General features: G+C 31.9%; 1 protein-coding gene across 1 annotated transcript in view; it reads left to right on the forward strand.

Annotated features, from left to right (window-relative positions):
* LOC129227448 (beta-alanine transporter-like) overlaps nt 1-25445 on the forward strand; it is a 140549-nt gene that overhangs the window by 60202 nt on the left and 54902 nt on the right. Inside the window, exons 2-4 of the mRNA XM_054862012.1 lie at nt 652-755; nt 3324-3478; nt 14707-14875. Coding sequence (XP_054717987.1) covers nt 652-755; nt 3324-3478; nt 14707-14875 — 428 coding nt within the window. The remainder of the gene's footprint in view (nt 1-651; nt 756-3323; nt 3479-14706; nt 14876-25445) is intronic.

A 25445-nucleotide genomic window follows, 5' to 3' on the forward strand; every position in this document is an offset into this window, starting at 1 on the left:
CTTTAGTGAAGCACAAGCGCTTGATGCAATGCTAAGCGAATGGGCGACTTGCGCATTTGCAGCTTTAATATCAATCAAACGAGCAGCATTTTCTGTATGAGATGAAATGCGTTTTGTGGTTCTAAGCTAATTAAAACTTTTGTTTATCTTCTTCAATTTTAACAAACTCTTATTATTACCGCTCAATAGCTGCAACTTTATTTCTCGCAGCCGCTCGAAAGCTAGCCTTATTGTATACTACTCGATGATTTTAAATTTACTTTTTTTTTAAAGCTATTTTAGCTGCATTTGTTTTTCTGCAGCAAGAGGCTGACAATCGACAAAGGCACCATTTTATTTTAAATTTTTAAGTGGTGGTCATGCCCAGGCCCGTCATTTAGGGAGCCCAGAGGTCAAATTCCCCCCTCCCTCCCAGCTTTAAGAATTAATGCTTTTATATATCAGTGAGCGGGAGTTTTTCTCGTTTACCGTCAAAATGTGCATTGTTTATACACCGTCCCCTTCCCCTCTTGAAAAAACATTCGAAATGACGGGTATGGTGGTGCCGTTTTAAATAATCATACATATTTAATTTGTGTTTCTAAGCATTCTCGTTACATACTATGTATGGTTTGTTTATTTAAAGTATTAAACCTGTTATTTCCCTTTTAGTGGGACCTTGTTTGTGATAGAAGTTGGCTACCAACATTCGCCTTGATGCTGTTTGGAGTGGGCGAATTCCTAAGCCTACCATTATACTTTTACATAACTTACAGGTAATGAAAAAAAAAAAAAAAACATTTAACTTATTTTCTTTTATGCTTGTCTTTTAAAAATAAAATGTGTTCCTTGCGTAACGTGATTGAAAAATAAACGCGTCATTTAAAAGAACGTACATTCGCTTTTAGAATCAAAAAATATGCTTTGTAATTTTTTTGAAATTTCAATGCCAATTTATTAAAAGTTTGTAATACATTTGAAACTTCAAAATTTCCATGTCAGCAGGTACTTTTGACCTTGTTTTTGATCTCAAGCGCCTTCTGTGTCGCAGTAACTTCTCTATTTTTTTCTTTAAGTAAAATCAAAGAAAAAGGAACGTTCATCGTGTCACAGTTTCAGTGTAGTAAACTAAGCTTAACTTTGAACTTCGTCAACATTTTCCAGTGTGTAGTTGAAAATAGTTTTAAAAATACAGTAACAGTGAATTTATCAATAATATTAAATTAATCTTATTCGATTTTGTTCGAACGATATACGCTGGCAAAGTATTGGAATTTAATTTTTTCTTTGTTTTAGTTCAAATGTCTGAAGAAACTTTTTTTCAATAAACAAGCATGTTCTAATAAGCAACGCCACAAATTGCTCTATCTAATCTTATGAAAAATTAATTCTTATTGTTTAAAATAAAGTACATTTGTTGAAGAAATAAATGCTATAAAAATTAAATAAAACATAATGAAGCAGTGATTTGTGTAATAGATTTCCATTTTTGGCAATTGAAGAATATGTATCTCTTTGTATCTGCAAAAATATGCTTTTTTCTTATATTTCTGCTTCTTAATACATTACTCCTGTTTAACTTGTATTTGATTCAAATACAGTAGTTCTAAAGCGTAGATTTTAAAAACTAATGAACGTATTACTTTGTAACTGTCGTTGTACCCAACGACCGATCGACAGTATAGTGGGGTTAGGTGTTGTCTTCTCACGCTTAAGATTACAGGGCTCACACTCCGTCTCAGTTAGTGGATTTTCAAGATGAAGAGCATCGTCAGAGTCCACGTTATATAATTCGACGGCATATTAGAGATCTATTTGGCTAAAGTATATCCAGCTAAAACAAAAACGTTGCGCAGTTTCGCATCGCGAGAGCTAATGAGCATCTAACTGATAGTAAACTCAAAGTAAAAAAAAACGTCCCAAATGCTCCTGGAAACTAATGGGCAGCTAATATGCTTAATTTCTGCTGGTAACTTATCTCTCGCAAACATAAATAACGAAATAAAACAGATGTTTCTCGTTAAAAGTCAGTACCCTTGCTAATATTAACCTGGAATCTTTCCGAAAAAGTCAAAAGCCTTATCAATAAAATATAGTCATGCCTCTCATATAAACCAGGACCTTTCGGAAGAAACATAGATTTAAAAAAAATAGTAATAGTTTGGCACATTCTTGATTTACCAGGAAATCTCCTGAAATAAATATGGGATAAGCTGAGGCAGAACTACAAGCAAATACCTCAAGAAAATTTGCCTGCAAACATACCGCAAGCATATTGCCTTAGTAACTGCAATCATATTTGCCTGAAATTTAATTTTCACATGAAACTGATGCACGCCAGTGAAATTACAAAACTTTGCCCGGAAATAATGTGTGACGGCAAACTCATCCATTATTAGTGGATATTCCCTAATACTCAGCAAATGCAGAAAAACCAACGCGTTGCAGCATTAGATACAAATAAGCCTGCATCTGATCAGCCTGTGCTTGTCTGAACATGACAAGCACGAAGTGCTTAAATAGGTTTTGATGGACGTCTCAAGATTGTTTGGAACCATCAGGGTATGGTCAATGGGTAGAAGAATTTCTACGAATCCATTAGTTAGTCGTGGTTTGATCCTGGGATTATGGTGCATTAGCTTTGTATCTCTGCATATTATGGCATCAAGCGTTGCTATATTCAGCTAAGCCTATTGGCTCTGTTGATTTTACTTCCTTTTACAAAAAAGGAAGTATTGTATTCGCAAAAAAATTTTCATTCAAAAATCGAACTTAATTTCCATTTAGTTCACCCCGAATGAATGTTGAGCTTTTTTTTTCACCCGACTCCACGTGCATATACCTAAGAACATATAGACCCCCTAAATTTGATTTTTGACGATTCCCGAGTTACTTACAACGAGTTTTCTCGTGACGTCTGTATGTACGTATTTATGTGCGTATGTACGTATGTACGAATGTATGCCGCATAACTCAAGAATGGTATGTCCTAGAAAGTTGAAATTTGGTTGGTGGTGTTATAATTTGGCGGACACTTGGCGATAAATTGCCAGTTTTTTACTCGCCAATTTGGGGACAAATTTGGCGGGGTTTTTTTTTTTTTTAAATCGCCAATTTAGTGACAAATTTGGCGGTTTTGTTTTTTTTTTTTTTTATCCATATCTGGTTAGAATTTGCCCACTGTTGGTGATATTTAGAGAATTAACTATTGAACCATATTAAAACTGCCAATATTGGGGGAATAACATTAAATGGGTGTAAAAGGAAGTCATGTGATGAAGTCATCAACGTGTTTACTTGATATTCATGAATGCGTGCATTTAGTGATGTGTTTCGTTCTGCAGGCAGGGTCGTCGCTTCAGTTTCTTTCTGTTCTTGGCCTGCGAGTGCCTTTTCGGGTCGCTGACCGCCTTCGCTCCCAACATCGGATGCTTCGCACTCCTGCGCTTCCTCGTGGGGCTCACCGTGCCTGCCTGTGCCGCCACACCAGCGGCTCTAGGTAAGTGTCCTATGTAAATTCCATTAAGAATACTCCGTTAAACTCAGCTGTCTAGTGTTCCAGAAACTGTCCTTAACCCTTTCTGACCTGGTGGAGGTATACCGGACATACAGTTTAAAGAGTTAAATTACTTTTTTTTTCTTGTAGTTGACTCTTTGCATTCTGCTTATTATAATCTGTTAAATAATTTTTTGTTTTGGAATTGACAACACTAACATATAGGGTTTGGGATATAGAGAGTGGCCCAATTTTTCAACCACGGATTCTCGTCTGAAAAGCGATGCTTTTCCCCCATTTTTAAAAATAGAAATATATAATCTTTAATTAATCAATTCAAACGCTTATATTATGTTTATTACGTTTTATAGTTGTTTAAAGACCATTTTATAATGAAGTTTGTTTGGTATTTTATCGTGTTTTTATTTGAAATATTAATTTCAGAAATATAAGTCCGGAATATTGGACGTGCCATAACTCTTTCAGTTTTGAAATTGAAATTTTGTCTGTAAGATATCCTTTACCACAGTACCTACACTAAATACTAAATAAAAACATTTTTGTCAAGTATTTCATAATTCCGACTGAAGGGGTTAACCTTCTCAAACCCAAGATCAACTATGGGTGATACATTTTTAGATTGGTTGAATTAATTGGTTAGAAACACATAGAAAGCTAAAGAAAATGTGCAATGTTAAATTATTTTGATAACTGTTCTCGATGAAATAAGTGTCTCCAAGAAGAGATACACTAATATAATAATATTCTTAATCAAAAGGAGGGAGATTTGAACAGAAACTGATAACCTCACATAGAAACACGATATTTAAGAAATTCAAAAGCATGTATAATATTTTTTTGCTATAAAAATAATTTTAAAACATTGACACTTCCCGATGCGCATGACTTTTTTTTATTCAGAAATTACTATTTTTATTTGTCGATAAACAAGCTGTAAATAAAAATCTGTCAATGGAATATCTTTTTTTCACTTCTGTCATTTACTGTCAAAAAAATCAACTATTAATTTCCAGCATTGGTATATTTTATTTTCTTTTTTACCTTTTTTTTTTAGTAAGTATTATTAAGTGTCTACTACAAGTGACGCCGGGACTGTAGAGAAAAAAAAATAATTAAAAGTGGTTTTGTATAGACTCCAAAAAAGAAGCAGTAAAATTAGAGAATAATAAGATAATTAATTTTTAACTAGGTTAAGATAACGATTAGCAATTGAATGTATGTTTAAGCCTTTTATCGCGCATAAATAAGACAAAATCATTTAATTTCAAGAATTTTTAATTAGAAATCAAGTAATTCCGAAACGATAAATGATATTAATCAAAATGAATTTGGTAAAAAAAAATAAATAAATAAATAAACCTTATGATAAAGAAATCTGAAAACTATGTGCTAGTTTAAAAAAAAAAATATGATAATCATTTTAAATTTAAATAAAATGAACGTGTGATTTTGCACAGCAATTTATTTTCTCATTCTTTAAAGCAGCAATAGTTAAGGAATGCGAAACCCAAATGTTTATTTATAAAAGTCTTTTTACATTGCATTAATACTGTGTTTGTTTGATCTGAAATCAAATAAAAATCAGATTTAAACATAAAAGAAAAGAGTAAAAAATGAACAGAAGATTTCTTTGTGCGTTAATTAGGATATGTTTAAATTAACTTAATTATCTTTGTCCTTAATAGAAAAAACGAAATTTCTAAAGGTATTAGGGTTTTTTTACTAATGATTGTTGGCATTGAACAAAACCGTCTAAGCTCAAAAAAATAACAAAAGCAAGGGCTTTTTTTTCCCTTTCTTTTTGCATTAGGACAACCAGTTAAACAAATAATTGAAAACTTAAAATGTAGAAAAAAGGTTGACTACTAAAGCAGTTCTAAATAGCAAAGACTACTAGATTAAACATTTGAAACTATATATTGTGGCATCGTTGGAATTAAAAAACTGCAACGGCATTTGTTGAATTTAAAATAAGGAAAAGCAGAAGACTTGAGCCCGGAGAGTAAATATTATTGATAATAATTTAAATGATTTATATTTATATTTGGAAATATATAGCACAACAGTTCAAAACGTAATGTGTTTCCCAATATAATGCAATGCTTTTTCATTTTGTTTTAAAGCGTATTTCACGTACCAACTTTCTGAAGCTTAAAGCAAGGAAGGAAAGTTAAGCCAGAATGATATTTTTCGGATTTAATATATAACAATACGTTTCTTTTGTTAAAAATGTAAAATAGGGGTAAGGTTTGACCAAGAAGAGATGGCGCGCATGAACTGGAAGCGGAAACGGACCCTTTCATTCTGTAATAGGTAAGATCAGCGTGATCTCGAGGGTAGAAAACCTGAACAGCTTGCTAATTCTCGCTGATACTACTCGGCTCAAAACAATTTGGGAGCACTTGTTTATAACAAAATTACGCAAAGATGTATACCAATAAGTAGCATAAAATTAATCATCCTTAATTTAAAGCCTACCTAGAAACGAAGAAAACTTAATATGCAAATCAAAGTTCATGACGTCAAAAACCAGGAACAGGAGATAAGGGCAGTAATCGAGATGTTTGCGCAGTATTTTTTTTCTTCTTCTTCTTTTTGAGACAAGATTACTTGAGAATGTTACCAACTGATGACCGGTTTATATGCTTAACAGCCCGTCGAAAAAAAAAACAGAGAATGCTACGCAGCTGCAAAGACAGTTGCTCTTAGCAACAGGACGAGTGTCAAGCCAAGCAGTACGTAATCGGCTTCATGAGAGAGGTATCTTTGCACGTAGACCAATGGTCTGCATTCCGTTGATCACACGCCGACGTGCGGCCCAAAAAAGATGTACTGCGGAACATCAACATTGGGAGCAACATGATTGGAGCCAAGTGCTGTTTACAGACGAGTCCCGATACATTCTGAAGTGTAACACCCGACGTGTTCTGGTATGGAGGGACAAGGGCACTCAAAATAACAACCGCATTCGTTCGTGAAAGTTCACAATACAGACGAGATGGTCGGATGGGTTGGTTGGAATCAGCATAGGCGGACGTACGGACCTGAATATCATTTGGAAAGGCACTTTGACGAATGGAAGGTACGCAGACGAGATACTGCGACCTCAGGTCACCCCTTACCCTGCTGTCATTGGAAATTTCTTTGTTTTACAAAATGATATTGGCTGGCCTCATAGAGATCGTCTGGCGGAGAACATGCTTGAAACTGAAACAATACAGAGTATGGAGTGGCCAGCGTGCTTTCCTGACCTGAATTCAATCGAGCATGTTTGGGACATGCTCGGACGACGCATTGCTGAACGACCAAGGCCACCTGTTACTGTTCGAGACTTGGAGATTGCACTTCTTGAAGAGTGGAACAGTATTCCCCAAAGTAAGATCGATAACCTCTTCACATCCATGGCAAACAAGTGTGCAGCAGCCTTAGCTGTTCGAGGAGACCACACGCCCACATGCCCCACTCATGCATCATGTCTGAACAGTACCTTTTTTATCGTTTACGTGTACCAAATTGTTGCCCTGAATCATATTTTCATGTTTTTTTCTATATTTTCAAAGAATTAAAGCTTAATTACATTTTTTACGTATTTTTTCTGTATTGCGCAGTGATACGCGTGTACTATCCATTGTATGCCGCACCATTTTCTTCACTTTTTTGATTACTCCCCTAATTGTTTTGAGCAGTGTACCTATTACGAAATGAAGTGTTCCGTTTCCCCTTCCAGCTCATCCGCCATCTCTCAATAGTCAATATTTACAATGGCGCTTAGCGACTTGTATGCCTCCGATCTTGGCATAATAAACATAAATACTTCTTACATCACCTCCATGTTTACTGCTCTAGTTCAAATTTTCCCCTAAAAAAAGTTTTTATTGTATATTAGGAATCTGATAGATTTTTGTCTGATTATTTCATATTTTAATTTATATCGAGGGATTTTTAAATCAATATGCGGATTACTTTGCATTTTAATGGAACTTTTATTGCTATTTAATAGCTTATTGTACTTTTAATTAACCGGTTTTATTTACAATGCAGAATTAATTATTTGAGTGGTTATTGTGCATTTTGATGTATATTTTTATTTTGCTTCACAATATGTTTAAATCACTTTAATTTAAGTCACTTAAATAGGCAAACCAATGTGCAGAATATCTATCCAATACAGTTATTTCTACTTAAATTTGACAAATCTAGTGTAAATACTGAAGTTGCCATCAAGTTTAGACCATCAACTACTTAATTATCAACTTCTAATAGAAAAAATCTATTACATCTCTACAATACCTCTATTTTACACTATTTTCTTTCATTTTGCACAAAAGATATATATATTTTTTGTTTTCAGAATTGTCTGTATTCTGAAAAGTAGGTTGCTTAGATATAGGAAAACTTATCGTTGTTAAGGTTAAACGAAACGTGATGCTCAGACTTTTAAAAATATATATGACTTTAAACAACTATGAAATAAACGAAAGCGCATTCCATTTATGTGACTATAAACATTTTTCTTGGAGTTCGCAAAAGAGTTTTACTGTACAAACTTAACAAGATTCTCAAATTACTCCCTCTATGAAGTTCGAGAGAACTTTTCTTGCTCCTGAAAATAAAATCATTGGGAAATAAATTGTGTCACGAAGTTCATAAATGGCAGAACGTTATCTGATGCTCTCCGCATCAAGCGTTAATGGCTGCAATCTATATAAATCATACATTTTTCTTGTCACGGAACAATTAAGTTATGGAATGATTTCCGTTTCGCCATCTTTTCTAGTACTTTACAATAAATTTGATAATTGGCATCTTAATACTATCAAAGAGCAATTACAAGATAGCTCTTAATATTATTTATATATTTATCGGGGCGCAAAGTGAGTTCATAATTGGCACTGTTGTTTGAAAAAAAAAACCGTACTGACTATTTAAGTTTACTATTTAATCCCTTTTAGCATGGAAAAAAACTCTTCAAAATAACGTATTATTGCTCAAATAAATTAAGTTAAGCAAAATATTTTAATTGAATCAATTTTAGAAAAAATATTGAAATACAATGAAACAACTTTATATTTATATTCTTTAAGGATTGTTTGAAATATTTTTTTAAAAAAAAACTGACTTGTAGTCTTGTGAAATTATTTTAATGTTTCCAAAGAGCAATTACATAATCTCTCTTAACTGTACTTAGGTCTTTATCGGCAAAAGAAATGGCTATTTAGGCTTAATATTTAATTAATTTCAGTCAAGAAAAAAACTCTACAAAACACTTATCATTACATTTAAACAACTTTAAGAAGGTAATATATTTTAAATGCATCAATTTTATAAAAATATTGAAATCAAAGGAAACAACTTCATATTTATGTTCTTAAGGATTGATTAAAATGTAAAAAAAAAACAGCTCACTAGTAGTCTCGTGAAACAGTTTCAAAATAATCCAAATGACTTCTTTTTTCTACTCTTTAATGATTGTTCGAAATGTTTATTTAAAAAAAAAAGATCATGGTTGTCTCGTAAAACATTTCCAAATTCGTTCAAACAACTTCGTATTTAGAATCTTTAAAGATCATTTAAAATAGAACAAACAGCTTACAAGTCGTTTCCGTGAAACTTTTTTAAATCCATTCAAGCAACCTTATATTTTATAATCTTTAAATTTGTTTGAAATACACAATACACCCAAACCTGTTTTTCTGCGGTGGATAGGGACCGCATAAAAAATCGCATAAAAATCGTTCGTTTTAAAGATAACTTTATCCTTTTCATTAATAATTTCGTCAATTGAGTCCCAATCTGATTGACATTTTCATATACTGCACAAAAAGAAAAGAACGCACGAAAGCAGGTTTGGGTGTAAAACAAGCAGCTCACTTGCAACCAGGTGAAACATTTTAGAATTAGTGAAAAAAACTTCGTATTTATATTTTTATCAACTGTCGCCGTGTGTCACGTGGCAATTAATTTGAACGGAGTGACGACTGAAAATCTATGACCAATACGAAATACCCGGTCACCACTCTCCCCACTTGTCTTACCATTGACACACCAAACTTTTTTACTTTATGACATTAAAATTTATGACAGTACATAGTTACATTTTATTATTTAATTTACGTGGTATGTTTTATATTTCGATAGGGGGCAATTTGCTGTCAAGTTACACTTTTAAATTTTAAAAAAGGTGGCGACTCGAAAAACGTTGTGGTGACTAAAATATTTGTTTCTACTTGCTACCAGAAGAAACTCCTAATCTTATCTTTAATTACATTTCTATTGGCCGCGCGTAAAATTAAAAAATAAACTTTGAGTTACAGCATAAATTGCTTTTTTTGATTGAGCAATCACATTACTTATTGTTTTCACTTCACTGTTTTGAATTCCTATGTGATTTTATTTTCCCCCCGCCTCCCTCTGCAGCACCACCGTCCGCCGACCTCACGATGCTGCTCCTCTAGCGAAAACCGTCTCCAGGTTGTGTCTATGTCCTACATACACACACGCATACATACACACGCACACACACACACACATACATACACACACATACACACATACACACGCACACACATACACACACACAAACACCTACACACACACCATCACACACACACACACACACATACACACACCTACACACACAGACACAAACACACACGCCTACATGTACACACATACTCGTGATTGCGAAAAACATAATTTGAATTCAAGATGTCAAAATTCAAATTAAATTTCTTTCTTTTTATTTACTTTATTCTTACTTTGCTAGTCCAATTCCTTTCATAATATCTACTAGTTCGACCCAGAGCGAAGGCAGAGCATTTCGTTCAGTCTTCTTTTTACGTAACATTTAATCTCTAAAATATCCTTCAGCGAAAGCACTGAATCATTTATAACATGTGTTTAATAGAATTTAAAGAATAAGATAGAAATGCTAAAACTGGCTTCTCAAAGCTATTTTTCTTCCCAAGAAAATAAAGTCATGGCTTGCATTTCGGGGATAAAAACTTCTAAAAATATTTCAAATCTCAGAAAAGAAATGATTCCCCGTATACAATTGTTTTCAGCATCTTAGTTTCGTCTTCAGCAAAATATGGAATTTTCGAAAATCTGCTGTTGGCTTATGGGGATTCCGAGACTATTTGAAAAAGCTTTTCTGCATGGATTTGTTTCCAGTTTTGTTCATTCGATTGCTGAATTTTTTGCGAGCTTCTTTATTTAGGTTGCTGAAGGGATTTTTTTTAAGTAATCCAAACCACATGTTTGTTTATATAAATTCCTAAAACAAATCTCTATGCGATGATTTTTAAATTGGATTTGGAAGAAAAATGGTTTTTATGTATTGTGAGAATAAAGATTCGAATATTTACTTTTTTTTAATTAGAAATATGTCTTTCATTCAAGAAACTACCTATATAAGAAGAAAATTAATTAAAAAATATCATTAGCTAGATTTATAGTCTCTATATATATAAATACATGAAACAAAAAAATACACAAACACTTTATTTATACTTGCAAAAACAGCAGATGATAATATTTACTTAGAGCGAATGAATTTCATTGGTCAACGAGGCAATTGATCACGTGGCTTGCTGTCTACCAATCGTAACGAGAATAGATTTTTACAAACCTCAGTTATTGGACAATGTGACCTACATAAGCAGGCTTAATTGCTGACTCAGAATTAAGTGATAATCTCCCAACTCAAAGAAAAGAGGATTTTATTGACTTACTTAGTGCAATAAGAACAAAATGAAATTCCTGTGCATCTTTTAAAGAATTTCGACGAAGAAAAGAAGAAAATTGACTACGTGCAAAAAAAGAAAAAAAAATTCATTTAAATTCATTAAAAAAAATTTTCAACACTAACTAAAAATCGCATATGGTCAAATTTAAAGCATATTTAAATCTTGAACTAAAAGGTAGATTTTTCTTTAAACACACTTTATCGAAAATAACTTTTCACGTAGAGATGAATAAATTTTTGTTTAATTATGTTATTTTAAAGATATTTACCGACAAGTTCGAAAAGAATAACTTAAAAAGCTTAACATAAAAATAAAATATACTTTTCAGAGCTTGTACTTTACAGGTGTATGTTTGAGTTTTCGCAGAAACTGAAAACGAAATATGAAAAGAGGAAAATTCATCAGCGCTGCATTTATCACCTAAATGCCTAATTTCGAATAAAAATGACGCAATATACAAGCACAAATAATATGTTTATTAGTTTCCCAAAGAATAAAAGTTAACTTCAAATCATGTTCATGCGAAGCAATGTAGAAAAAACATGAACATGTGACACAACTCTTGTTTCTACAATTCTTCAAGACAATGACTAAAACCGTTTTTATTTTCTATGAGGGGGAAAACAGAGTTTCATGTTGTTTCTTTTTTTATATATATAATTAATTTAGAAGAATGTTGAATTTTTTACGAAGCGAAATTATCTATATACGCGATGATCTACTTATCATTCGAAATGAAACAAATTTTTTTTTTTTTTCTGAATCCTTATATATTTTTTTCTTTTTATTCATGTCATTGAATGAAATATTTTGAATTTGCAAAACAGTTTCCGCTTTAATATCAAGATCAAAAAATGTTACTATAAATAATATATCAGATAAATTCTCTTCCTACGTAAATATCGATTCCTTCTAAATGCGAACACTGCTATTTCTGTTTGGATGAATTGTTTCTGAAAAACAAGTAACTAAAGTTTTTTCCTCCTTCAGTTGTTCTAGCTACCATATGTTTATTCATGCTGGTATTCAGTATATTTTTCTTTATATTTTTAAAAGGAAGGTAACAATGAACAATGTTTACGCTTAAATTATTCACCGTAAGCAGAATTTCGCAAAATGGCTTAAAGAAATGATTGGATTATACGCTTCATAATACGACGGCATGATTAGATTTATGAAATAATAAAAAAATAATTAACTGAATGTGTGCCTAAGTTTTGATGTTTAATTTTGTACAAATATGTACCTTTTTTTTTTCTTTTGAAACTAGAGTAACGGGTTTACTTTTCGTAACGTAAAACATGCTAAATTGATTAAAAAAAAACATATATACTCTCATTGCTGAAATAGTTGTTGCCATTTTTCCTCTTGATATTTTAATTTTGCACTTTAACGAAAGTTTTCATGCGGGCAAAAACTGTGTTTTTAAGTGGGCGAAGCGTTTTATATATTGTTATTTAATTGTCGGTCAGAATAAATTTCATTCCGATTTAACTTTTAGTCTTGTTAAATTACATATTCTGTATAAAAAATAAGCATTAAATTTTCAATTTAGAAACAATGATTGTGCTAGCCATTCACAAGCATATAAAGTGCTTTGTTATGATTTGTTGATAACTTTTTTTTTATCTCACCAATTGATCTATGTTATGATAAATCCCCCGAAAATACTTAGAACGTAACTTAGTAGAAATATTTTAACTCGTGCTAGCACCTAAAGTAATCACCGTAGAAGTTTTTAAAAGTTTTAAAAAGCACTGATCGTAAAAGCTAAAGTCAGCCTGAAGTCAGTGGGTTTTAAAAGTTTTAAAACCCACTTACATTAAAAAAAGGTTCCTTCTAACACTGAAACATGTATACTAGATGTATTTCATGGTACCCGCACGGCTTTGCCCGTAGTAGAAAATTGAAAGGTCATTTGGTTCGCCTGTATATTTACAAATAATGCATGATGAATCTCTCACCAATTGGCTATATTCATTTGCTCGCCCATGTTACAGTTCCACGTTATGATAATTTCGTAATCTACTCTTACACCGTGGAAGATGGTGATCCACCACGTTATGATAACTTGTTAGGTAAATTGTTCTTAAAACTGGGATAGAGAAACAACAAAATGGAATTTTCAAAAAAATAGCTTCGAGAGGAACACCCCCAGATAGAAACAAATTTTGTGTCAAAATTCATGAAAAACGGCCGAATGGTCTAGGCTCTATGCGCATCACGGATATCCAAAGAGATTTTCAGCTTTATTATTAGTAAAGATAACATTGTTTTCTTACAATTGAATGTAGGTTTGTTTCATGATTTCTTGAACATGATACTAATGATTCAGTTCGGCTTTCCCTAGTTCGTCTTTCATTCGGTCTTTCTTTGCTAAGTTAAAAAAATATATAAATAGTTACCGGATAAGATGGCTAAAGTTCAGCCATATTGAGAAAAATACTGATTCAGCTATTGAGTAAGACAAGGAGAAAAATAGTAAAAGTCTTATGAAGTGCTTCCTATTTGATTAGAAAAAATGTTTCATTAAATGAATGATTAAATGTTCGAATTATATTACAAAGAAATAAATATCGAAGCAATGAAAAATATGATAATGAAGCACAAAAAAGAATAAATATGTAATGGAGCAAGAAAAGAATAAAAATTAAATATTTAGTATATGGGAAAAAGTTAGAATTAAATAATGAATGAATAAGAATCTAAGTTAATGAATTAATAAATAAGAAAATTAATAAAAGAAGGAATGTGACAGAATTAATTAACATAATGAATAAGCAAGTGACGTACTGAATAAAAGAATAAGTAAACGAAATGAACTAATCCCCACGCACCCTTAACAAATTTTATTAAAAACTTTGAATCAAAATATGCCTAACATTGAATACAAAGGTGCTGCACTAGACATTAGTGGTTCTGTATTACAACTTTAAACGTTACTGAAAAAAACATTTCATTTTATAACAAAAAAATTGCTTTTGATAAACCACAAAATATTACAATATTTGTCTATCACATTTTAAATATGACTTACTGCATTTTTTCCCTTGATTCTTAGAGCTACTTATTTTTTGACTGGAATCAAATGTAGGTTTAAGAGCATAGCTAAAATACTGCTGGATAGATGGCGCATATCACTTTGCTCCGCTATTTTACTTTGCCTCACATTAGCCGCTTTCACAACACACTTTTCGACCCCGTAAATCCCCGCTCGGACTCCGCAAAAACGAAACTCCGCTTTTCCTCCAGAAGCAAGCAGGAGGAGAAAAATTCCACATATACCCCGCAAATAACCAGAATGCGGCGAAAAGCAGGTTTCTTCCGGGATCGAAAGTGTCCATGGAAACGGCACTATTGTTCTACTAACTTAATTTTTAGTTTAATATTTTTCGTGTACTTCTTATTGCTTCATACTTATTAAAAGTCCGTTTTATACATTAATTTTTCTGACCTTTCCAGCTCAAGAACTCGTTGGCTCAAAATCAAAAGGTCGCAACCTTCATTTAATGTATCTGTACAGAAGCCTGGGTGGTGTCTTGTTGGCTGGGTCGGTCTTCGTCGTGAGAGATTGGCCTCACATAGCACTTGCTTCAACAGTACCTTTCGGTGCCTTCTTTCTTTACTGGTGGTAAGTTGATGTTTCAGATTTATATCATGGATAATATTTTCTTCCTGCACTCTTAAAAATTTAGACGTATAATAAGATAAGTATTACTGTAAAATAGCCTGTTTAGAGTACAAAAAAAGTTTTTCGATAATCTGTGACGGAAAAAGCTGCGATTACAGCGTCAATTGGAACACCACGTGCCTTTTCCATTCTTACCTCGAGTCAAATTCAGTATTGAGCTTAGCACGCCGTTCAGGAAACAATAAGAAGTCAGGTTTGAATTCCACTGCTTAAATAACGTCGGTCGTTTTAATCAGTGCAAAGAGCTAGAGTTTTCGTGTTTTCTTCCTTAACATTTTAGAGCAAAAAAGGATTTTACGGTAAAAAGTACTGGCAAGGACAGGGATGCCAGTTCTTTTCACTGTACAGTTTCAGGAGAATTTTGATAAGTGTACTAGTCTGAAATCAAATACTCATTGCGTAATGCTAAATACAAAAAATAATATTGTCTCAATACTAGCATCGCTTTTGTTAAAACTTAAAGGCCATTTTATGACGTTAAGTTGGTAGGTGTAATTAGCGGATTTGGAAGTTCTTACCAGGTTTTAAGTTCTACTAGTTTCTGTTTTTGTAGGCAACATTAAGCATTAAATACTTGGTTTTTCTACTAATGCAGCTTGAAATAAAACTAAGTTAAGAGAAAAATAACTTATATTTGACAAATGAGTGGAGATAACAGGATTATAGTCTAAACCGGCGATATATTTCCTTTAAAATAGTCTAATTATGGTGAATTACGAATCATTGGAATCATTTTTAATAAAAAATGTCGTAATCGTAGGAAACGATGTATCGTAAAAAAACTTTTCTTGGCAATGGACACTAATCAATATGACTTTCTAATACATTACGCTGGTTGGTGTGTACAGTGGGCTTCTGAACTCTTTTGCTTTAAAGGGTGATAGTACACATGAGGACAAACAATATAATGTCAAAAATGAGTATCTCAAACGTCTTCCGAAGCAGATAGGCTCCATTAAAATTTAGGGACCAAGATTTCAACTAATCATAAGAAACGGAAAAATTGGTCGATTCGTTTGCGGTCTTCACTAAAATTATTCTTTTTATTAGCATTTTCTAAAAAATAAATTTTGAAGATATTGTGTAAAAAATGTCGATAAAAGGCGTTTTAGACTTTAGAGACACGAACAACTAATTTTACCGCTAGTTTCGAATCTCATTAAATGTCTTCTAATGCTTGGAGTTAAACTTAAACTTTCTGCTCAAAATCAAAATCATTGGGAGTGATTAAATTGCGCAAAATGAACTGTGTTCAGAAGCTAAAATACACTCTGTCAGAAACAAAATACACATTCACTCAGAAGGAAACAAGCGCACTTCACTAAATTTAAAATGCATATGGTCTGTGAGAAGATAAGGAAATAATTACAAATTCAGAACAAAAGGTTGTCTTATTAAGAAGTCATGCAAAATAAAGGTTGCAAAATCGTAAGTAGTATATCCTCCTCTTACAGCTATATAATACAAAACATGGCGTGCCTTGGAGTAAAAGAGATTTCCTATAACTACTGGAACTAAATCGGGATTCATTGAAGATAAGACATCTCCTGTCTTTCACAACCCAACTAATCAAGTGCAGGGAAAATCCAATCGACGAAAATCCATCGCAACTGACACCGGTTTGGAATACCTGCGTCTACCAGTCTACTCCGGATTGTTTTTCTTGATAACATAATTTTCTTGGAAGATGTTAAATGGAAATGGAACTAATGTTAACGACCTTGTTGATACTGTAGGAGTCCCTCTTATGATGTTCGATCTTCGCGCTCATTTCTGTTTCTAGATTGTCCTAACCGACCGCAATGGAGTGATTCATTTATTTTCGCCTACACTAAGTTACAAACCTATCGCTCCAACCAAGTTGGCGGCATATACGCCCGTACAATAACCTGCTTCTTTGACACCGTCCCTTAAAAAAGTTCAACAATAGCTTGTATACCCCTAAAAGGTCGTCCTAGTCACAATAGCGTCCTTATAACTCGACTCTTTTGTTTGAATTGCCCTTTGACACAAGCTTTCCCGCTTTCAATCGTACCTATCTGCGTATCTTGTGTGCACATAGTGTGCTTACCCCTTCCTCACTGGCGACGAAATTTAATTCATCTCTTACTAAACTACATTTTTGCTGAGTTCGTTGGTTGCAGCTCAATTTAAGCTTGATGCATGCTTTTTTTTTTTTTTTTTTTTTTTTTGTGACAAAGTGTACTTAACCCTTTGAAGACAGTTCAGTTTTCTCTTTTTAATTACTCCTAAAAATTGAGATTTTAAGTTCAAAATTTAATTTTAGGTCCAAGCATTAGAAAACATTGAATGAAATTCAAAAATAGCGGTAAAAAATATTTGACTTTTTCAAAACTACATCTTCCAAAAAATTTTTGAAGAAAATACTGATAAGAAGAATAATTTTAGCGCAAACCGGAAACGGAACCGAACTATCTTTCCGTTTTTAGCCTACTTTCTCTGTAAAAGTCAGAAAAAGAAGAAAAAAGCATGAAAGAAGGCTTAATGCATCTTAAAAATATCGCGAAAAACAAAAAAAAAGTCAAAAATAAATAAAATAATTAAATAAATTTCAAAAATTAAAAATTGGAAAGTAGGGTATTGAGATGGGGGAAAATGTCTGTCGGTCTGTCGGTCTGTCAGTCTGTCTGTCTGTCTGCCCCCCCCCCCCAATAACTTTTGAATAAATAGTCCGATTCGAAAAAACTTTTTTTTGTTCGAAAGATCTCGGCGACACCTCATTCCATATTTTACTTTTTGATTTGAACTAGTTTTTGTTCAATTTTGAACAGTTCAAAAAAACTTAACATTAGCGCCTACGGATAAATTCAAGGCAATTCCGAACTGTAAGGCGAATTTGCTTCAAACAAACTTTGTAGGAAAAAGCTTTTGATGAAAAACTTGTATATAAAATATCTTTTTGATTTGAACAATTTTCCGCTCAATTTTGAACAGTTGAAATCCCTTAACATTAGCGCCTACGGGGAAACTGAAAGTCAATGTAGATTCCGTACTTGAAGGCGGATTAACTTTCAAGCAAATTTTGTTGGAAATAACTCTTGACGCCAAACTCCAGACTTCGACTCCGAGAATTTCGGGGCACTTGACTCCGACTCCTGTGCCCAACAATTAATCGGACTCCGACTCCCCGACTTCGATTCTGACTTCGTAGCTTTGGCAAAAATTTATACACGGAGGACAAATGACTGACTCCGATTCTTAAATATTCGACTCCGACTCCTTTATCTCAAAATGAGATTAACTTCGACTCCGACTCCGCAGCTATGGTTTTAACTGTGAAATAATTATTGTTGATATGACTTGTTTTTATTTTTACGTTAAAGTTTCAATTTAGGTACTCAGTTTTTGGCGAATAAACTCGAAGTCATTTATGTTTCTACATAAAGATATGCGCAGACGATTTTTTTTTTTTGACAATGAAAATTATTCCTTTAAGTTTACATTTTATTGTTTTTTTTTTTTTTTTTTGATATGATGTATTTATTTTAATGATCTTATTAATTTTAATTATTATTTTTTCGTTTTGAAAGCTGTTAAAGTATTTGTTAATGGAAAAAAGTGTATTAGCTGCTTTGTTTAAAAGTTGCTGCTATTTTATTTGTTCGTTTTTTTTTTTTTTACGTATCTAATTTTTTTAGATGAGTGAGGAATATTTTATTCCTAGAAATCAGCTTAAAGTATTTTTAAAAAATGTTCGAAAAATTTGCGATTTTAGCTATTTTTGAGAATATTGATCAGGTACTAGAAAGTAGTATGGGTATACGGGAAAGTAGGCTCGTCTAGTTCTTGACAGAACTTCTTGTTAATGATCATTTGAAATTTTGGACCCTATGCGTTAATTGTGCCTATCTCCTTTGGAAGACGTTTGGGACCCTTATTTTAGACTTTATCTTGTCTTTATATGCACTATCAGCCCTTTAAGTTTTGTCCAAGAGTTCAGAAACACCATGTATTTAAGATTTGTGACTATTCAATAATGCCAAGTTTCCCTAAATTTTTTATCTTAAATGCGTTCATTTAATAATCCATGCATTTAGGGTCCCTAAAATGCTTCGTTTTTGTTCCTACGATGATTAGAAGAAAATATATATCATAATTACTTTAATGTTTGATGATGGAAGTAGACGTAAACAATTAGTTTCATCCTTTATTTGGTGGCGTTTATGCAGCATAAGTGCACATCTCCCCCCCCCACCCCACCCCCCACCTTTTTAAAATGCAAACTAACATTTTTTTATACACCGCGTAGAATTTTTTGTATTAAAATATTTAAACGTGTTATCTAAGAATTTGTATTTTGCGCTATTTTGCTTTTCAAAAAACGCTGTCGAAAACCTTTTTAAGATGAGTTATTAATAACGTTACCATAAATTATGAGAAAATATTTTACTCAAACGTTTCTTCGCTATAAACAAACAAAAATTTAATACATGTCAATTTATTTAGTTTTTAAAAAACGTTTTTGAGATAATAATGCTTTTTTTTCTGCAAAGTTATTTTTGTACTGCGTGAATATTATTGAAATATATTGATCAGAAGTTTTAGTAGAAGGTCAGCGGCGAATGCAATTTTCACCAAAGTGTTACTAACAATTAATTGCCAATATTTCCAAAGTTAATAATATTTTTGTAGATATGAGACTAAAATTATCAGTTTTGTGTCCTATTTTAGATAAAAACATGTTTTTGGAGTAAAAATTTCATATTTTTAACAAAAAACGCTTCGAAGGTAGTCACAAACTTTAATTTTTTTAAACTGAAGTTCTCTTTTTCAACATTGTCAAATGAGCTGTACATACTATTTACGAAAAAAGAAGGAAAAATGTGGCATCATTCTGCAAAATTGATCTGATGTTCTAGTAGATTCTACTAGTTCCAAACTGCTTATTTCTGATAAATATTTATTAAAAACCTATTAATCTTAATTCTATTTAAAATCAAGCGTTTTTCATCTTGCTCCCTTATAATTGCAATTCAATTCAACGAAATTAAATCTCTCTTAATTGACAGTTTAGTCTCAAAAGATGAACCAGACACAAAATTAAAAAGGTTCTATTCATTTTACACACGTTAGCTCCAGTCGCACTAATCCCCGGACAGAGCGCAAGCAAATGAAGTTTAGCAAATTGACTTGATGTTAGACGTATTAATTAAAATTCTCTTGAGAAATTTAATATGATAAGGAGTATAATGGATTTTAAATTTTAAATTGCCCTCAGTTTTACGTTCAGAGTAACGGTTAAAGAGAAAGGATGAATATATTTAACTAGAAGTACTCTCAGAGTACGCTATCATAAGTCAAGAAATTTAATTGGTCCCGTAACATGTTGCTTTGTGTAATAAATTTAACACAAAAAAAATCAGGCGATATTTTGTTAATCAAACATTGTTCAATTCAATAAATATTTCTCATTTATGTATTTCCTGAAATTATTTAATTGCTTGTGGAATTCCGGATGAGGCATGGAATTATTTTTAAGTGCCCGATTTTACTTTCGATTTCAAACTAATTTCCTTCGGCGCAGTTTTTTGCGCACATAAAAATGGTGCAAAAATCTAAATCATAGAAAAATCTATTTTTATAGCTAGCAATGGATGGAATGACTTTCAAACTAAAACTCAAATTGCTTGAAAGGAAAATGTGAAATAGGTTGCTTCGAATCCTCCTCTTCCCTCAGAATTTCGGTAAACGAAATTTGTGTGCCACCATTCCAAATGTACCAATTGTATGAAGTAGAATGTGGACGTATATAAAGATTTTACACACGCAATCCTAACTTTATCAATTTACTAGCTAATATAGCCAGAGCCGCGCCAATCCTGATCGGCGCCGTCGTGCAAATGTCTTTTGAACGCCTTTATGCTCTGCCGTTCGAGGAAAATATAGTTAACACCTGGAAAGAGGTTTTGTAAACAAATATATAATGGAAAAAAATCCGTTTGGCATTTAATTTATGAAAAAAAATAATGTGTGAATATTTAATTTTGGAATATGGTGTACGTTTTTACTTCATGTCTCGAAATTATTTAGAGTTCAGCAGCTCCTCTGATATGCTAATAACGCATTTTGAAAAAAGGAAAATGTTTGAAATATCACGCCGCTTGAGTATCTATCTAATCTCTAAGTGATAAATAATTAATAAAACAGTTATGCCTGTCAAAACATGACAACAGGAGCAAAGGCGCAACTAGAAAATTGTTTTAGGGGGGCACATTGAAAAAAAATCTGTTTTAAAATTTGTAAGATTTGTAATTTTAAAAATGCAGTTTTAGACGGTCTTTGGTGGTGTTATGGGCGAAAAACGGTACAAAGGGCTCCGTGGAAATTTGTAGAAGTTGAAGCCTTAAAACGCAATTATAGCCATATTTATTGACGTTAGAATAAGAGATGGAACTCTGGGATTCTACCCGATATTTTTTGCAAAACAGATAGAAATTAATTCAAAATCTCCCCTCCAATTTTTTGAAATTGAACTTCCAAAAACGCAATTGTATACAACTTTGAAGATTTTTACGGGAATGAGATTTTTGAGAAAAATTAAAGCTCAAAAAGCTTAAGCAATATTTTATGATATTAGGAGAAGTTCAGAGTCTATTTCACTTAAATTTTACACAAGTCATGTTTTATAAACCTAATTTTTAATGATATTAAACGAAGGCGGTTCGGAGACCCTTCGTCTATACGAATGATCAAAATGTTCTTGATGGTAATCCCGAATGTTTTCTGAAATTCATGTCTTTTAAACGCGATTGTAAGACTATAATTGGTAACATTAGGGCCAGCAATTTTTCGGAATTGAAGCTCCAAAAACGCAATTTTGGTGATTTTTGAACGCAGTTTCTTGCGATGTTGTTTGGTATTCGAGGACTTTCCCTGAAAATTTTGCGAAATTGAAGATCTGGAAACGAAATTTGAGATGCTCCGTAATGCTTTTGGTGGTGGGAGAGGGAGAGAATCGGAGGAGTAGCATTTTGAAGACAATCTCATTTTCAGACGAACTAGAAAAAAGAAAAATAATAAGGAAAAAGAAAAGAAATAGGACTTATAGGGCAGAGAAGCTGAACAGTTAGCTGTAACTACTGAAAATTTTTTGTTCAAAGCTTTCTTTTTGATAGGAACTTAAGTTTTTCCCCAACGTTATTTTTTTCTTACCAAATCACTTTGTTCTCTTAAGACGCGTTTTTTTTCTCTTCAATAATAAAGAATATTTTTGAAAAACATTCAACTCAGTATTTTGGAGGGGCATAAATAATAATACAACATATTCACTGCAAAAACCAAAATGTGGAATAGCAAATTTCTTGCGTTTCGTATGATCAACCTTGTGAAATTATAGATAACCGAAATAGCATTCATGTTTCCAAATATGAAGAAAAATGCTCATGTATGCATAAATTAGCATTATGTGTTTTCAGTGTAAAAGATTGCGCTCTTGAATTGCATTTTTGGACACAACAAGGAATTTTTTTTTTTTTAAGGCATCGAGGAGGATTGCTTATTTTAATGAGCAGTATAATTTCACCATCACCATTATATATAATGTAAAGTTCAATTTTATTTTTTGGTTGGAGATGTTTTCCACTTATTTTGAGCATTTTTGATTAGTAGAGCTCTGGCGCCGTCGTGCGCCGCACGACCTTGCACATAGGGATGGTGCGGCCCTGAATGTAGCATAGTTTTGTATGTGAGCAGTGAATAACAGATCACAATATTTTTCATTATTTTGCAAAATAAATTGAGAATTTTAGAAGATTTTGCAACGCTTTAAAATGCTCGCTTCTGATAAATATTTATTTCAAACCCTATTGTTCCTAATTCTATTTAAAGTCAAAACGTTCTCAATTTGCTTTCACATAATTGCGATTAAATTGAATGAGATTAAATCTCTTTCAACTGACAGTTTAGTGTCAAAAGATGACCCAAGCGAATTTAGCAAAGCACAAAATTAAAAGGTTTCTGCTCATTTCGGATGCATTAGCTTCCACCGCCCCTAATCCCTAAAATGAGATCAAGCAGATAAATTCGTTAATTGAATTTGATGTTAACGATTTAATTAAAACTCTCTTGAGAAAACTGAAAAAGTAATGCAAATAAAATATAAAAGTTTTGAAATTTTTAATCACCTTCATTTATGTCTGAACATGGTATTCCAAAATGAAAGAAAAAAGTTATTTAAGTAGAAATATCTACACAGATACGCTATCTTTATTCAGAACAATTTATTGGTGTCATAAATTTATGCTTCATTTAGGATTTTAAGAAATGTATGAAACTTGATTATTCCTTTCTTAATTTTTTTTAATTTTTTACGTTTGCTCTTGAGAAATAATCAATTTATTTATTTTTGATAAACTGTAAAATACAGAACAGAAAACAGAAAAATAGTTGTTTATTCCTTATACCGCAAATTTGAATCATTAGACTGAGAAAAGTGACCCATACTGCCATACAAATATGTGCAAATCATAAAATGTATCAATAACTCGGCATCCAAAGTTAATAGTATTGATGACCGAAAGCTTATATGACAGACGGTTTTAAACACAAAGTTAATGAACATTCAATTTAAAATTAATTTTCAGTTTAACAAGCAGTTGAAAAAATAACCTTTAAATGTGCTCTCAAATCCTCGGAAGTTCATAAATTTTTATTTGTTTCTGTACCACACAAACATGCATTGCAGATATGTTTATGGACACTTAATCACCAAGACACTGAACGTTGAAAACTTTAGTATTAGACAGTTTCTAGAGAATACATAATAACACTCGTGATTGAGTTAACGCATCCCAGAATAGTAACTTCATCATTCGTGCATAGCAGAATATTATTTACATTTAATTTACCAAACAAAACAGTAGTAGTAATATATTTTATCAACATTCTAAGCACCACATAAATACCATTACAGTCATGTTACCTAAAACATTATCCAAGCAGCAGCTATCGTTATATATATATATATATATATATATATATATATATATATATATATATATATATATATATATATATATATATATATATATATATATATATATATATATTATATAATATATATATATATATATATATATATATATATATATAATATATACTATATATATATATATATATATATATATATATATATATATATATATATATATATATATAATATATATATATATATATATATATATATATATATATATATATATATATATATATATATATATATAATATATATATATATATATATATATATATATATATTATCTATATATATATATATATATATATATATTATATATATATATATATATATATATTATATATATATATATATATATTAGGGTGGTCCTTATTTATATGGGGGGAAGAAAATTTCGGAATTCAACAAGTGACGCCCCCTAGTTTTGTGACACTATAATAAAAAGTAACGTGTGCAAAATTTGAACTCGATCGGTCAAAAAATAACACGTGCCCCTAGGCCGTTGAACTTTAACACCTTTGATAATTTCCTCACAAATCTTTGAAATTTTACTTCAGACTCAGTACATCGTTTCTCCTAGGTTTGCAAAATGTTTTTACAGTGAGGTAGCACTAAAATTAATCTTTATAATTAATTTATATCATCTAAAGATTTTACGTTGAATAAGAATGAAATAAGACTTTAGAAACTTTCCTTAATCGTACGCCTTTCTCAACGTATCTCGATAGTGTGTATTTTTTTTCCGATAGTCTTAAACAGTCTGTAAAATAAATTGTTTTTGTGACTCATATTCGGTAAATTAGTTGCAAAATTCTTCGATTAATTGTGCTTCCTCTTTCAGTTGCATCATTCACAATTTTCAATATTTTAAACGATCTTTCTTCCCTTTAAAGAGTTGTCTTCATTTTGCCGTGAATCACGATCAAATAGAAAAAAATCTTCTAGTATTTGTAACTTATCAAACAGTTTTATTGACTCGTAATTGATTCTATGAAGAGGAAGATCTTTACCAAGAAAGTATTCCAAATCGTCTACAGTTATCTGAAATTTGTTAAACAGTCATCAGACACGTCTTCCATATCACAAGCATTTTTTGGACTAGTGTTTTCCTATCTTCAAAGTTAATTCCTTCATCCAATACGGATAAAGTTGCTAGTTTATCCCCTAAAACCATAAGTGATTTATAAATTTTCCAATATCTGCTTCTGCTGCATGTTTGTCGTCATTTTGTACGCTGCTAGTTTTTCAGACATATTATTCAAAGTAGCCTCGATTGGGTTGCTGCGAAAAACCAAATCTTCATACAGCACTTAATTGTAAAACAGATTTATAGAACAGGGGGGGGGGCTTTGCTTTCTTTTCATGTAAGGTCAATTTAAATTGTTTCCTAAACATAAAAATTTTCGAACAAAAATTCCTTTGCCACCCATGTGGCTCAGGGATAAGCTCCAGGTTGCCGAAAACATATCCCTGTAGGAGGAAATTCACCAGGAAATATTATTACAAGTTATGAGA

The sequence above is a fragment of the Uloborus diversus genome, chromosome 1 (genome assembly GCF_026930045.1).
Source record: "Uloborus diversus isolate 005 chromosome 1, Udiv.v.3.1, whole genome shotgun sequence".
NCBI classification, from domain to species: Eukaryota; Metazoa; Arthropoda; class Arachnida; order Araneae; family Uloboridae; genus Uloborus; species Uloborus diversus.